This window comes from Leptodactylus fuscus, chromosome 4 (genome assembly GCF_031893055.1).
Source record: "Leptodactylus fuscus isolate aLepFus1 chromosome 4, aLepFus1.hap2, whole genome shotgun sequence".
NCBI lineage: Eukaryota > Metazoa > Chordata > Amphibia > Anura > Leptodactylidae > Leptodactylus > Leptodactylus fuscus.
The window spans coordinates 72,322,472-72,334,941 of NC_134268.1; the positions used below are offsets into that span (position 1 = coordinate 72,322,472).

Below are 12,470 nucleotides of genomic sequence, written 5' to 3' on the forward strand. Positions count from 1 at the left end.
AGCGATTAATGGAGCCACAACCTCAGAATACAGGAACTGGACTATGGCAAGTCTACAAGTAAGGGCCCGGGAACTAAACCTGAGTTATCAGGGAAGAATGAAAGAGCAACTGATCGAGGCACTGGAGGAGATGACCCTGCAAAGCGACCATGAGGAGGGCTGCCCCCAGGAGACCGTAGAGATACGGGAGTGGCAGGTACAGACCCAAAAGAGCAGATGGGTTGTTTTGTATGAGGAGGAGTTGGCAGTGCTGGGGCTAGGAGCAACTGCAGAGCAAAGGAGTAGAGCATTACAGAGGGCTCAGGAAACGGAGAAGGAGGAACAGAGAATGGCGAATGAAAAGGAAAGAATGGCGCATGAAATGCGAATGGCTGAGATAACTACGCGGAATTATAATCAAACGTCGACCCCCAGCCCAACAGTGAGAGAACCACCATATGTCTCCCATAAACACTTCAAGACCTTTGATGAAGCGGCTGGGGATGTTGATGGATATTTTCAGGACTTCGAACACCAGTGCCACCTGATGGAAGTCCCAGAGAAGGATTGGGTCCGGTATCTGGTGGGGCACCTACGAGATGGGGCTGCGGAAGCTCTCAGAGCCATGGACCCTAGTGATCAGCGGGACTATGAGGCCATTAAAAGAGCGGTGCAGAAGTATTATGCAGTCACTCCAGAGACCTACAGAGTTCAGTTCCGCTCTTTGTCTTACAATGGGGGAAGCTCCTTCCACATGTTCGCCCACAAGTTGAAGCAAGCATGCAAGCGCTGGCTAGAAGGAGAGGAGGCTGTCACAGTCGATAAGATCCTCCAAGTCATACTTAAGGAACAGTTCTTTTCCCAGTGCCCCGCTGATTTCCGTGAGTGGGTGCTGGAACGGAACCCAGCCACAGTGGAGCAAGCTGCTTCCCTTGCAGATGAGGGCCTGACCATCAAGCCGCAGTGGAAGAGGTTGTTTGCAGAGGAGCGGAAAACTACCACAGTCCGCCAGACACCCTTCATCCAGCCACCCACCTTTCGTGCCCGGCCTCAGGATTACAATTCCCCCTCTACCCCTGCCCCAGCCCATCGGCCTCCAGCTATGAACAACCCTGTCCCTAGACAACGACCTACTGGAAGAATGCTAGAGCGCAGATGTTTTGGATGCGGGCGGCCTGGACATTTGCAAGCTAGTTGCCCTGTTAACATGGGGGCACGGGCCACCGTGGCATCCCGGCCTATTCACTACCTGGAAACCACCCCTAGGACTGAAAGTTTGGCCCCATTTCCAGATGACTCCATGAATGACCCATCTGTTCCACCTCCAGGGGTCTATGGGATTCAGCCTTCCGCCACACATCCCGCAAACCTTCAGCGGAAGCACTTGCAGGAGGTCCTACTGGATGGCCGAACAGTTGTTGGATTCCGGGACTCGGGAGCTTTCCTAATGGTAGCGGACCCCCGAGTGGTTCGACCCGAGGCCCTAGAGGAGGGCCCTGGCCTTTCTATCGAGTTGGCAGGAGGTACTCGGAAACGTATTCCTAAAGCTACCGTGGAACTCGACTATGGTTATGGACCAAAACGATGCACAATTGGTGTGATGAGCGGGCTGCCGGCCGATGTTCTGTTAGGCAACGATGTTGGAAATCTACAGTGCCACTTTGTGGGAGCAGTGACCCGAAGCCAAGCTCAGAGAGACGCCAACATGGATCGACCGGATTTTCTGCCAGATGCCAGCCCTTCAACTCTACAACTTTACCATTCAGTACCGCCGAGGGAACCAACACCAGAACGCAGATGGGTTATCCCGGCAGGAGGACATATGAGCTATAGAGACTGATGTGCATTCCCCAATTTACCTGTGTAGGCCAATTGTGTCATGCACATGTTTTGAGAGGGGGAGGGGTTGTCACGGGATGGTTAGAGTCTATACTATAGGCAATGTGTAATATATATTTCATGTGGAATGTATTCTCTAACCTGTTATATACATCAATGTGTAGTTGGCTGATTAGGGTCTAGTGTGTTAGCACATTGTATGCAAATACCTCTAACTAGTGAGGACCAGTGAGGACAATGGGTGGAGATAATCTGATCAGTGTCTCCAAGAAGATGTTGGATGGTGCATTGTCCATAGTAGACAGGGAGTCTGCTCTCCTTGGTATAGGTGAGGGGGGAAGGATCTGTGACTCAGCCCTTCCCACCCACAGATATAGGTGTAACAGTCTTAGTATATAGTTGTAGCTGGAGTTAGTATGTGTTAGCCGGCCTGTGCACAGCTCTGCAGAGAGCCAGGATTTAGTTACAGGACCAAGGAACCAAAGTTATCATTGGATTGTGACTTCTGTGGACTTATTGTTATTACGGTTGATGTGACCGCCGCCGGCTACTAACTTTGTGGATTACAATAAATTGCTGTTGTCTCCCGACCTCTTGCGTCCGTGTTGATTCAAAAGACCATCCGGAGGAAGACGTATACCTTTGCTCCGTGACATGCATCTAATTAATTATACAATATTATTAACTGTATAATATCATTAGAAGTGACAAATTTTATTTTGAAGCCACAAACGGTAACTTATTTTTCTGCCTCTGACTCAACCCAAAATTGATTCCAACTCTGACTCCATAGACCTGAAAGGAGACCAGATTTTCTAAATCAAAAATCCCTGTGCATGATCCATGTTGAGTTTTCATAGTCTCAGCGTTGCTGGGTGCAGACTAAGTGCTATGCCATAAGATAAGGCTCTTATACAAGAGACTGCTCATCTAATTCTGTCTCCCTCACTGTGACACATGAGCAGGAATGCATAGGACAATACAGAGAAGTACTGACCTGTACAGTCATGGCCAAAAGTTTAGTCTACTGCTTCAGTTTTTCTAATGGCAATTTGCATATACTTCAGAATGTTATAAAGAGTGATCAGGTTAACAGGCAATTACTTGCAAAGTCAATATTTGCCTAGAAAATGAACTTTATCCCCCAAAACACAATTTAACATCATTGCAGCCCTGCCTTAAAAGGACCAGCTAACATTGTTTCAGTGATTGCTCCATTAACATAGGTATGGGTGTTGATGAGGACAGGGCTGGAGATCAATCTGTCATGATTAAGTAAGAATGACACCACTGGACACTTTAAAAGGAGGCTGGTGCTTGGCATCATTGTTTCTCTTCTGTTAACCATGGTTATCTCTAGAGAAACACGTGCAGTCATCATTGCACTGCACAACAATGGCCTAACAGGGAAGAGTATCGCAGCTAGAAAGATGGCACCTCAGTCAACAATCTATTGCATCATCAAGAACTTCAAAGGAGAGAGGTTCCATTGTTAGCAAAAAGGCTCCAGGGTGCCCAAGAAAGACCAGCAAGCGCTAGGACCGTCTCTTAAAAGTGTTTCAGCTGCGGGATCGGGCTACCAGCAGTGCAGAGCTTGCTCAGGAATGGCAGCAGGCAGGTATGAGTGCATCTGCACGCACTGTGAGGCGGAGACTCTTGGAGCAAGGCCTGGTCTCAAGGAGGGCAGCGAAGAAGCCACTTCTCTCCAGAAAAAAACATCAGGGACAGACTGATATTCTGCAAAAGGTACAGGGAGTGGACTGCTGAGGACTGGGGTAAAGTCATTTTCTCTGATGAATCCCCTTTTCGATTGTTTGGGACATCTGGAAAACAGCTTATTCGGAGAAGACAAGGTGAGCGCTACCACCAGTCTTGTCTCATGCCAACTGTAAAGCATCCTGAAACCATTCATGTGTGGGGTTGCTTCTCAGCCAAGGGAATCGGCTCTCTCACAGTCTTGCCTAAAAACACAGCCATGAATAAAGACTGGTACCAGAATGTCCTCCAAGATCAACTTCTCCCAACCGTCCAAGAGCAGTTTGGCGATCAACAATGCCTTTTCCAGCATGATGGAACACCTTGCCATAAAGCAAAGGTGACAACTAAATGGCTCAGGGAACAAAACATAGAGATTTTGGGTCCATGGCCTGGAAACTCCTCAGATCTTAATCCCATTGAGAACTTGTGGTCAATCATCAAGAGGCAGGTTCACAAACAAAAACCTACAAATTCTGACAAAATGCAAGCATTGATTGTGCAAGAATGGACTGCTATCAGTCAGCATTTGGTCCAGGGAGAATTGCAGAGGTCCTGAAGAAGAAGGGTCAACACTGCAAATATTGACTTGCTGCATTAACTCATCCTAACTGTCAATATAAGCTTTTATTACTCATAATATGATTGCAATTATATTTTTGTATGTGATATAAACATCTGACAAACCCACATAAAAACAAGAGGGCAGCAGATCATGTGAAAATATAATATTTGTGTCATTCTCAAAACTTTTGGCCATGACTGTACTGTGAATAAAGCACATGGAGTGAGATATAAAGCTTACTGATTTCTGCAGTCTCTCTCTCAATTGGCTCCTGCTCACTCCTCCCCTTCTCTCTCCATAGACTTCTATTGTGAGCTGTATTAAGACCCCTCTGAGAAAGAGACACTTTCTCGGATTTTAAAAAAATAAATAAAAAAAGACACAAAGTTTCTTAGGTTTTCTTGTGCTATTAGTGTAACACTGGTGCTCTGTGCTTCCCGGCATACTACCTGTCCCAGCAGACCTAGCCATTTTGTTACCTCTGTTTCCTCTCCTGTTTCTTGAACTTTTAACGTACTTACCTGCTAAATTTTTATGCCTATGTGCATAAAAAACTGCTTCAGTCATCCTTCAACTTTGCAATAATGCACTTGTCCGTTCCATGACATATGTTATATGAATGTTGTCTGTCTATATGTTCGTGTTATGTTTCTGTGTGATGCTGGGGTCATGCCTGTAATTCTATGGACATAATGTGTTACAACACATTATGTAACCTAAAGGTTGATTTGCTGTAACATTTACAGTCCATCTAAATCACACCAAAAGTCAATTAGATTTTTTTTTTTTCAGCAGCCAGGCCGTAAGACCTTTCATAGACACGCATAGAAACAACCATGACAGTCAGGCACGAGCAACAGATATTTAGGCGCATTCAGACAGATTTATGAAGACAGGAGTCATTAATAGTAGTCTTCACAGCCCCACTGCGGGCAGAGGGGGTGCCTCATATCACTAGGCGAACAACACCTCCTCATAAAGAAGGCACTCCTTTTCCTGAGCGGTGCGCCTCATAGATGGTGTACAATTCCCAATCATTTATGCCCGATTTCTGACATAATGATAATAAATCTGTTGGGGCTGAAGGTCCCTGCACATCTTCACCACACACCCAAAAAACTGGTGTACCAGGATGTGAACAACCTCCATCTAATCTGCTGCCCCCCCCATGACACCACCAATGACAGCTCCAGGGCTCAAAAAAATCTAACTGGGAGTAAAACACTCAGGGCATTCAAAGGACACATGCACAGTTTTCGGTCTATTTTTTATTCATATAATACAAGTCAATAGGATCTGAAGGCATCAAAACAGCAACATGCTAGGATTTCTACACCAACGCAAAAACCTATCCAGCAGATCACAACAGTGTGAACAACGCTTTACAGAACACTACAATGCATATGCTCAAACCACTTACCTAATAACTCTAACCCTATATTCACACAAAATTGGCCACATGGTCATCACACGGCCACATTCATTTTACTGTCTGTGAGCGGCGGCTATTCATATGACCAATATTTTACTGGTCCGTTGCGGCAGATCGTCAAAATATAGGTCATGCTCTATTTTTGCCAGTTTTCATGGAAAACTGGCTCCCCTTGGGTGCGAAAAGGCCACTTTCACCCTCAGTGGTGTGAATGTAGTTTGAGGAAAATCTAGAGCAAATTTTTTGCAGCACTGCCAATTCATCTCATTGGCAAACACGGCTAAAAAATTAAGGTAGCAGAAAAAAAAAAAGTAGCATCCTGCCCAGTCTGCCAATGAAGTGAATGGCAGCAGAAATCTTTCTGCACGTTGCAGAATGCCCTGTGTGAACTTACCCTAATATGATGTTTTGCAATAGGCACTTTGAGGGATAACCTATAACTCTGACAGCATGTGGCAGACTATAAAAAAAACCTCAATCAATCATACATAGCCAAATCAGGTCACAGAGGAAAACCATTTTATTTTCCCTGAGCTTGCGTTCAGAAACATACCGCGATTTGATTTGCATCCAAAAGCAGCACTAGGTCAACAATCTTCTTAAAAGGGTTTAACTAACCCGTTTATTTATTTATTTTTAGATTAGTGCTGGCTTTTTTTGGATTGTCAGATCAACTAGACTAGAAAAAAAAAAAAAAAAAAAGCATTAAAGTAGTTCCCAATATGTGGAGTAGTTGTTGCATAACATCTCCAGCATTTGGTGCCTCGAATATTATTCTGCAAACACAATAGAGCAATTATGAATGCTAAATATAGAACTCTTATCTGGACATGCAACTAGAGACAGTGGATGTGAACGCAGGATTATCAGCCGTGGTGTCTCTCAGCTCGGAGCACTCTAAGCATAGACCGTGCATACATGAAGATGATGAAAAGAGTAAGGACAAAAGGAGGATGTCAAAGCTAATTATTACACTAGCACATTAGTCGCGTTATTAATGCAAATTCCAAAATACTTTGATTCTTTAAAATGTACAATCTACTAATATTTTGTCAGACGATGATTCCAAGTGTATAGACAGACTGCATGACATTTGTTTAAAAGCACATATGCAGCTGAGAGAAGAGAGCAGAAGCCTCAGGAATGAGGTCATGTACAAGTGACTCATCATGGCTGGAATGTCTAATAGGCATCAGCTTAAATCTGTACACCGAACGTGTGCACAACCATCAAAGTACTATATGGAAATTCAGAATTTACAGAAATAAGCACAGTAAGCCACATCTCGGGGATTACATAATAATCAACTGACCCATGCTGCAATCAATTAACCCCTTCCACATAATCAGATATATTATCATGCTTCCTGTGCGCCCAGATTCAGAATTGTCCAAGGAATGGTTGACTGCAGACCCAGGAATATAATCAATAATGGGGATTTTTTAGTTGAGGGAAAAAAATCTGGATGCCATAAACACTATGTACGTATACTGTATCCACAGTGTGTTTTTATTTTTTTCAATATACTGTACATAAATCCTATCACTACTGTTAATGCAAAAAAAATTATCATTTTTGATATGATATAATTGTTAGAACATTGGCTTTACTGCGAGCGATCACTGGGGAAAAAAGACTTCAAGGCCCAACACAGTTACATAGTTGATGAGGTTGGATAAAGACATTAGTCCATCAAGTCCAACCTATAACCCTACAATCCCTACAGCGTTGAACCAGGGGAAGGCAAAAAAAAACCCATGAGGCAGTAAAAACAACATTGGGGTAGATTTATCAAGACCAGAGTGAGATGCACCTATAGCCTCCATACAACAGAAACTCCACTGAAATAAAAAAAAATCTAATTGTTTTATGCCAGTCCTGGCATGGAAGAATGATAAATTCCCTCCAATGACAAACTGTATAACTAGGACAATCCTGCACTCTCTTTTTCAGTACAGAAGAGGAATGACTATGTGGAAAATTTGATAATTTGCAACTCTATGAATCGTCCATTATTTGGCTGCGTTACTTCATTTAAGACAATGGTGAATAAACTGTGTCTCCGTACTTTTTAGAACTCTATGGTAAAAATACTGTAATGGAACAAGACATATGGAAAAAATCCCCAAAAGCAAACAAATGTATAGAGCACCTAAAGGCCTAAGACATGAGCTCACCTCTGGCAAGTCACACTAATTTTCATGGCATCTTCATTTAGAAGTCGTTCTTGTAATAAAGGTGATAATTTCCATTTAATCAATTCAGCTGCAGTCTCGTACCTTATAATTGAGAACTGAGTCATCGTCCTGCTGTGAACAACCCACGGCCCAAAAATGGAAGCCAGTCATTTGTACAAAGAAAATGCAGGATGTTTCAGTATAGAACTTTAAAGTGATCCTTTAGGAGGAAAAACCTGAAAACTTGGAGAATTACTTCCTGTACAGGTCTCAGTCAGCTCACGAGCAGGCAGATATGGTGAAGGAACCACTAATAAGAAGCCCAAGGATCGTCAGAATGACACAGAGTATAACTTTTAGGAGGGGTGTATTTACCAGGCTAAAGCATCATGTTCCGCTTTTTCCTGGAGAGTGATTTTATTCAAATGTACAGTAAGTCCCTTATTCTAGAGAAATCTAATAACGTCTGTACAGGAAAGAAGGGATTTCTGCACATCTTCAATTTAGCTAATGTTTTCCTCAGCAGAATGTAGACTGTATCACTAATACACTTTTATACGAGTTCTCTAAATTGCAAAAAAAAAATTATAGATGATATAATAGAATACATATATCTATATATGAAAAACATGCAAGGTTTTATTTACACGTAAATAATAGGCAGCATGTGGAGCTGTTCCTCAAGGGAAAAATGTGTTTCCAGTTTTGTTAGGAGAAAACTCCAGGTAACAATATCCTAATTCTACTGATACCTTCCAACTTCTAGTTACAAAAGAGCACAAGTTACAAAGGGGCCCATTTGCTAATTCTAACATTGCACCGGGATCAGCATGTGCCATAGTCACCCACAGAACTCCACCTCTTGTGTACTATGGCACAGCACTGTCAACTTTCCAAAACAGAAAACTTTGATAAAACTGCACAGTGTATATCTTTCAGACTACATCCTCTTTAGGTATTTATTTATTTTTGTCCCATGTTAAAAGGGTTGTCTAGGATTTGGGGCAACTTCAGGGGCAGTCAGGTTCAGTGTAAAAAAAACTAAAAAAGATATACCGTATTTTTCGGACTATAAGACGCACTTTTTTTCCTCCCAATATTTCTCAAACATATGAACATAGATGAAGGCTATCTTACCTCAACATCACAAGTGTATTCAGAGCCATCAAGAAGCGTGACTTTAGCCTGCATATTTTTAGGTCTTTTAGCAGACTTCAGAGGAGATTTGGAAAGCTTGCTAGAAACAGATTTCTGAGAGACCTTGTCGTCTTCAAGTTGTTGATACTCGAGTTGCTTTGCTGCAGCAGCCTCTTTATCCCAGTCTTTGTCAGAGTTCTGTAGAGAGAAAATTAGTAGATCAGGTTTCGCTCAGAAGGCGTGAAGGTGTTATTCAGAAACCTAGTGCAGGTGTAAATGACACCACTCATTGCTAATGCTATAACTGAAAATGATGCAAACTTTTAATTCTCTAGTCCTAAAAATACAAGGAAGTGAGGAAATCCAGCTCTGAAAAATAATAATTTGATATGAGTTTTATTTAATTTAAAGGTAGTGCTTAGGACAGCACGTTATATTACAGAAAACCTTTCACCAAGTCCAGCTCTGTACACCAATTAATAGGGGTTACTCTACAGAGTCTAGCGTTGTTGGAATTCTCTCTCTAGACCTCAACATTCCCGTTGGCAGGCACCAAAATGAAGCTTACTTGTTGCTGAGGAACGGTGGAGACTAGAGAGAAATTTCTAACTGCGCTGGTATGAATTTGTGATCTCTGCTCTATTCACATGAATGGGACTGACAGTGATGGCCATGATTAGTGGTTGTCCTAGGGGTCAGATAGGGATAAATGCTGTTTGTGGGCGACCCTTTAAGCTCTGTTGTAGCACTGTTTGTGCAGGAGCTGATATGTACAGCTGCCCAGGTGTCCTGTGTGCAAGGAGACCCACTACTGCCTTTAAAAAGGTCCTTCCCACAAGGACAAAATGTACAATGACAATCCAGTGGTTTGGTGCTTTTTTTTTTGTTGCCCACCCGTTCAAAAGATATGGTCCTGGGTAAGTTATATATGGACAGCATGGTGGCCCAGTGGTTAGCAGTACTGTAACCTTTCAGCGCCGGAGTAATGGGTTCGGATACAGCTACGGACAACATCTGCATAGAGTTGGTATGTTCTTCCAAGTTTGGGTGGGTTTCTTCCCAAACTCCAAAGACATACTGATAGGGTATTTAGATTGTGAGCCCGCTAAGGGACAGTGTTGGCAATATCTACATACATTACTACTGCGGAATATGATGGTAATAGATATGCGGGGCACCAACTCTATGAATTCATGTAAATATAAGTAAACAAACATTATATCTAATAAGATTATACAATAATCGATAACTATTATTTTAAACAGTAATTTAATTTTGTAGCTGGAATAATTAAAGGTCAGTTCACACAGTGGAAAAGGAAGAGGAAACTCCTCCTCCTCCATCCCCTCCCCCCGATGGCTTTTTTGGGCGGCTAGCAGTGCATTAGCATCCCGTTGCGGCATCCCACTTCTGATTAGGCCCGGACGAATGGGCCTTATCAGGAGGGAGTCTCGAGCCAAGGATGGCGTGGCCTTCTCAGCTGCAGAATCCGCCTGAACATAAATCATGTTGCTTTTTCTTTTCCCTCTAGTTGAAAAAAAAAATTCTAGTGAAAAAAAACTGCTAGTGACTCCCATTGAAATGAATGGGAGATGTTTTTTTAAGGCGGATTGCGCGGCAAAATCCACATGCAAAAAACTCTGTGTGAACAGACCCTAAGAAAAACAAAAGGTTACCGTCCACTTGGAGAATACTATTTTACATATAATCTCCTGGGGGCCATATCTTTTCAATAGGTGGACGAATTTTAAAAATTAAACCTCAAATTGTTCAGAGGCCTAACAGTAAGTACAACATTTAGCATTTTGTAGATGGTGACGGCTACTCTTTAAATGGATTTTCTGAAGTTTATTAATTTATGATCTTTCCTTACGATATGTGTCATCTGAAGATCAGTAGAGTTGAACACCTTGGCCTCCCACAGATCATTGTGATACTAAGCACAGCCACTGTTTGATGTTTTCTGTGAAGTGGCTGCAGAACTAACCCAAATGCTGCAGTCCAAAGTGCTGGACCCCTACTGATCTTCAGTTTATGATGTATCCTAAGTATAAGGGCATTTACTGATGAGCCCAGAAAACTGTTCCTATAATATACATATTTATTTAGTCAAACGTATCCAAAATTCTCTTCTGACTTTTCCAAATAGGGATTGGGGCTCAGAATCCCCGGCTTCTCTGAACATAGCCAAACAGTTAGATCATAAAATTCACTCCGCAGACACCACTAGGAGAATCTCATCATATACAAACTTTGGCAAGTTTCACACTGCAGTTTCACAGTCCATCGTTTTGAGCCATCCAATTGTATCAGTCATGACTGACTGCCATGTAAAGAAAATAGATGGAAGTCTCCTTCCATTGCATCTTGCTTTTTTCTTCAAAATATAAAACTAAAAAACAACTGAAGAAACTTTTACATGTTTTCTTAACGGTGCAGTCAGTCTTCGCATTTTCATTTTATCAGTCATGACAAGTGTCAGTCCTTCTGACAGTTTTACAGTCTGCTTTCAGATCTTCTGATGAATCAAAAATTGTAAAATTGCAGTGTCAAGTGTGCCTTATACATTACAAATGTAATTCATTAGAAGTTATATAAACCCATAGTGCAAAAGCCCTGTCCTAGTGGCACCTCAGGAAACCAGAAATTTGTCAAAATTATAGGTTTACAGGATTTAAAATATGGCTGGTCTCTTCAAAAAATAGAGCCATACCTGTCCAGGGGTTGTGTCTGGAATTGCAGCTCAGGTTCATTGATGTTAATGAGTTTGGTAGGCAATATCAAACACAACCTGTGGACAATGGTTTTTGGAAGAAATCTGCCATGTTTTTCTAATTTTGGACAGTTCACAAGCACCCAGCATATGAACCCAACTCAGTACTTAGGTTAGGATCACCTGAAGCAAACACTGGTTTCTATTTGTGAATTGATGCTTCCATTACCACAATATTGCCATTTTTGTCAATATGGAAATTAGCTTTTTGAAGCAACAAGAGTGTGGCTGCTTCCCTCTTTGGAGCAACGGCAATGCACTCATTGGTCCAAAGAGCTCGGTTGCATATTAAGCAGGATCTGTCACCAAGAAGAAAATACAAAATAAAAAACATCAGTTGATTCTTGCTGCCCCCGATCAGTTTGGTGGTTTTCTTTTTAAAATCCGTCCACCCATTCAAAAGATACGGTCCCTGGAAAGTTATATATAAGCTAGCTCAGATTCTCCATCTGGGCGGAATCTTTATCATTCTCTATGAGAAAATAAAAGGCTCCCGCCCACATGGAGCATCAGAGCTGGTTTTCATATAATCTCCCAGGTAGGTGGACAGATTTTTAAGAAGTAAAACACCAAACTGATCAGGGGCACAGGGAGAATCGAATGTTGTATGTCATTTAGCATTTTGTACAAATCTTCTTTAACAGGAATATGTTGGCAACAAAGACAAAAATTCACAACAATTTCATTCAGATGACCCTAACCTATCTATACGTGGGGCTGCCGCATCCTTGTGACAGCAGAGCACTATACAAAGAGCTGGTTCATAGGAATCACGGAGGTAGAGTTGGTAAGCTAAACTTCTGACTCCTCAAA

General features: G+C 42.2%; 1 protein-coding gene across 6 annotated transcripts in view; it reads right to left on the minus strand.

Moving 5' to 3' along the window:
* The window catches only part of EPB41L3 (erythrocyte membrane protein band 4.1 like 3), a 145,749-nt gene that overhangs the window by 81,073 nt on the left and 52,206 nt on the right, over positions 1–12,470 (minus strand). For all 6 annotated transcript variants that reach the window (XM_075270642.1, XM_075270641.1, XM_075270640.1 and 3 more), the window contains exon 3: positions 8,885–9,082. In XM_075270642.1, the coding sequence (XP_075126743.1) occupies positions 8,885–9,082 (198 nt within the window). The remainder of the gene's footprint in view (positions 1–8,884; positions 9,083–12,470) is intronic.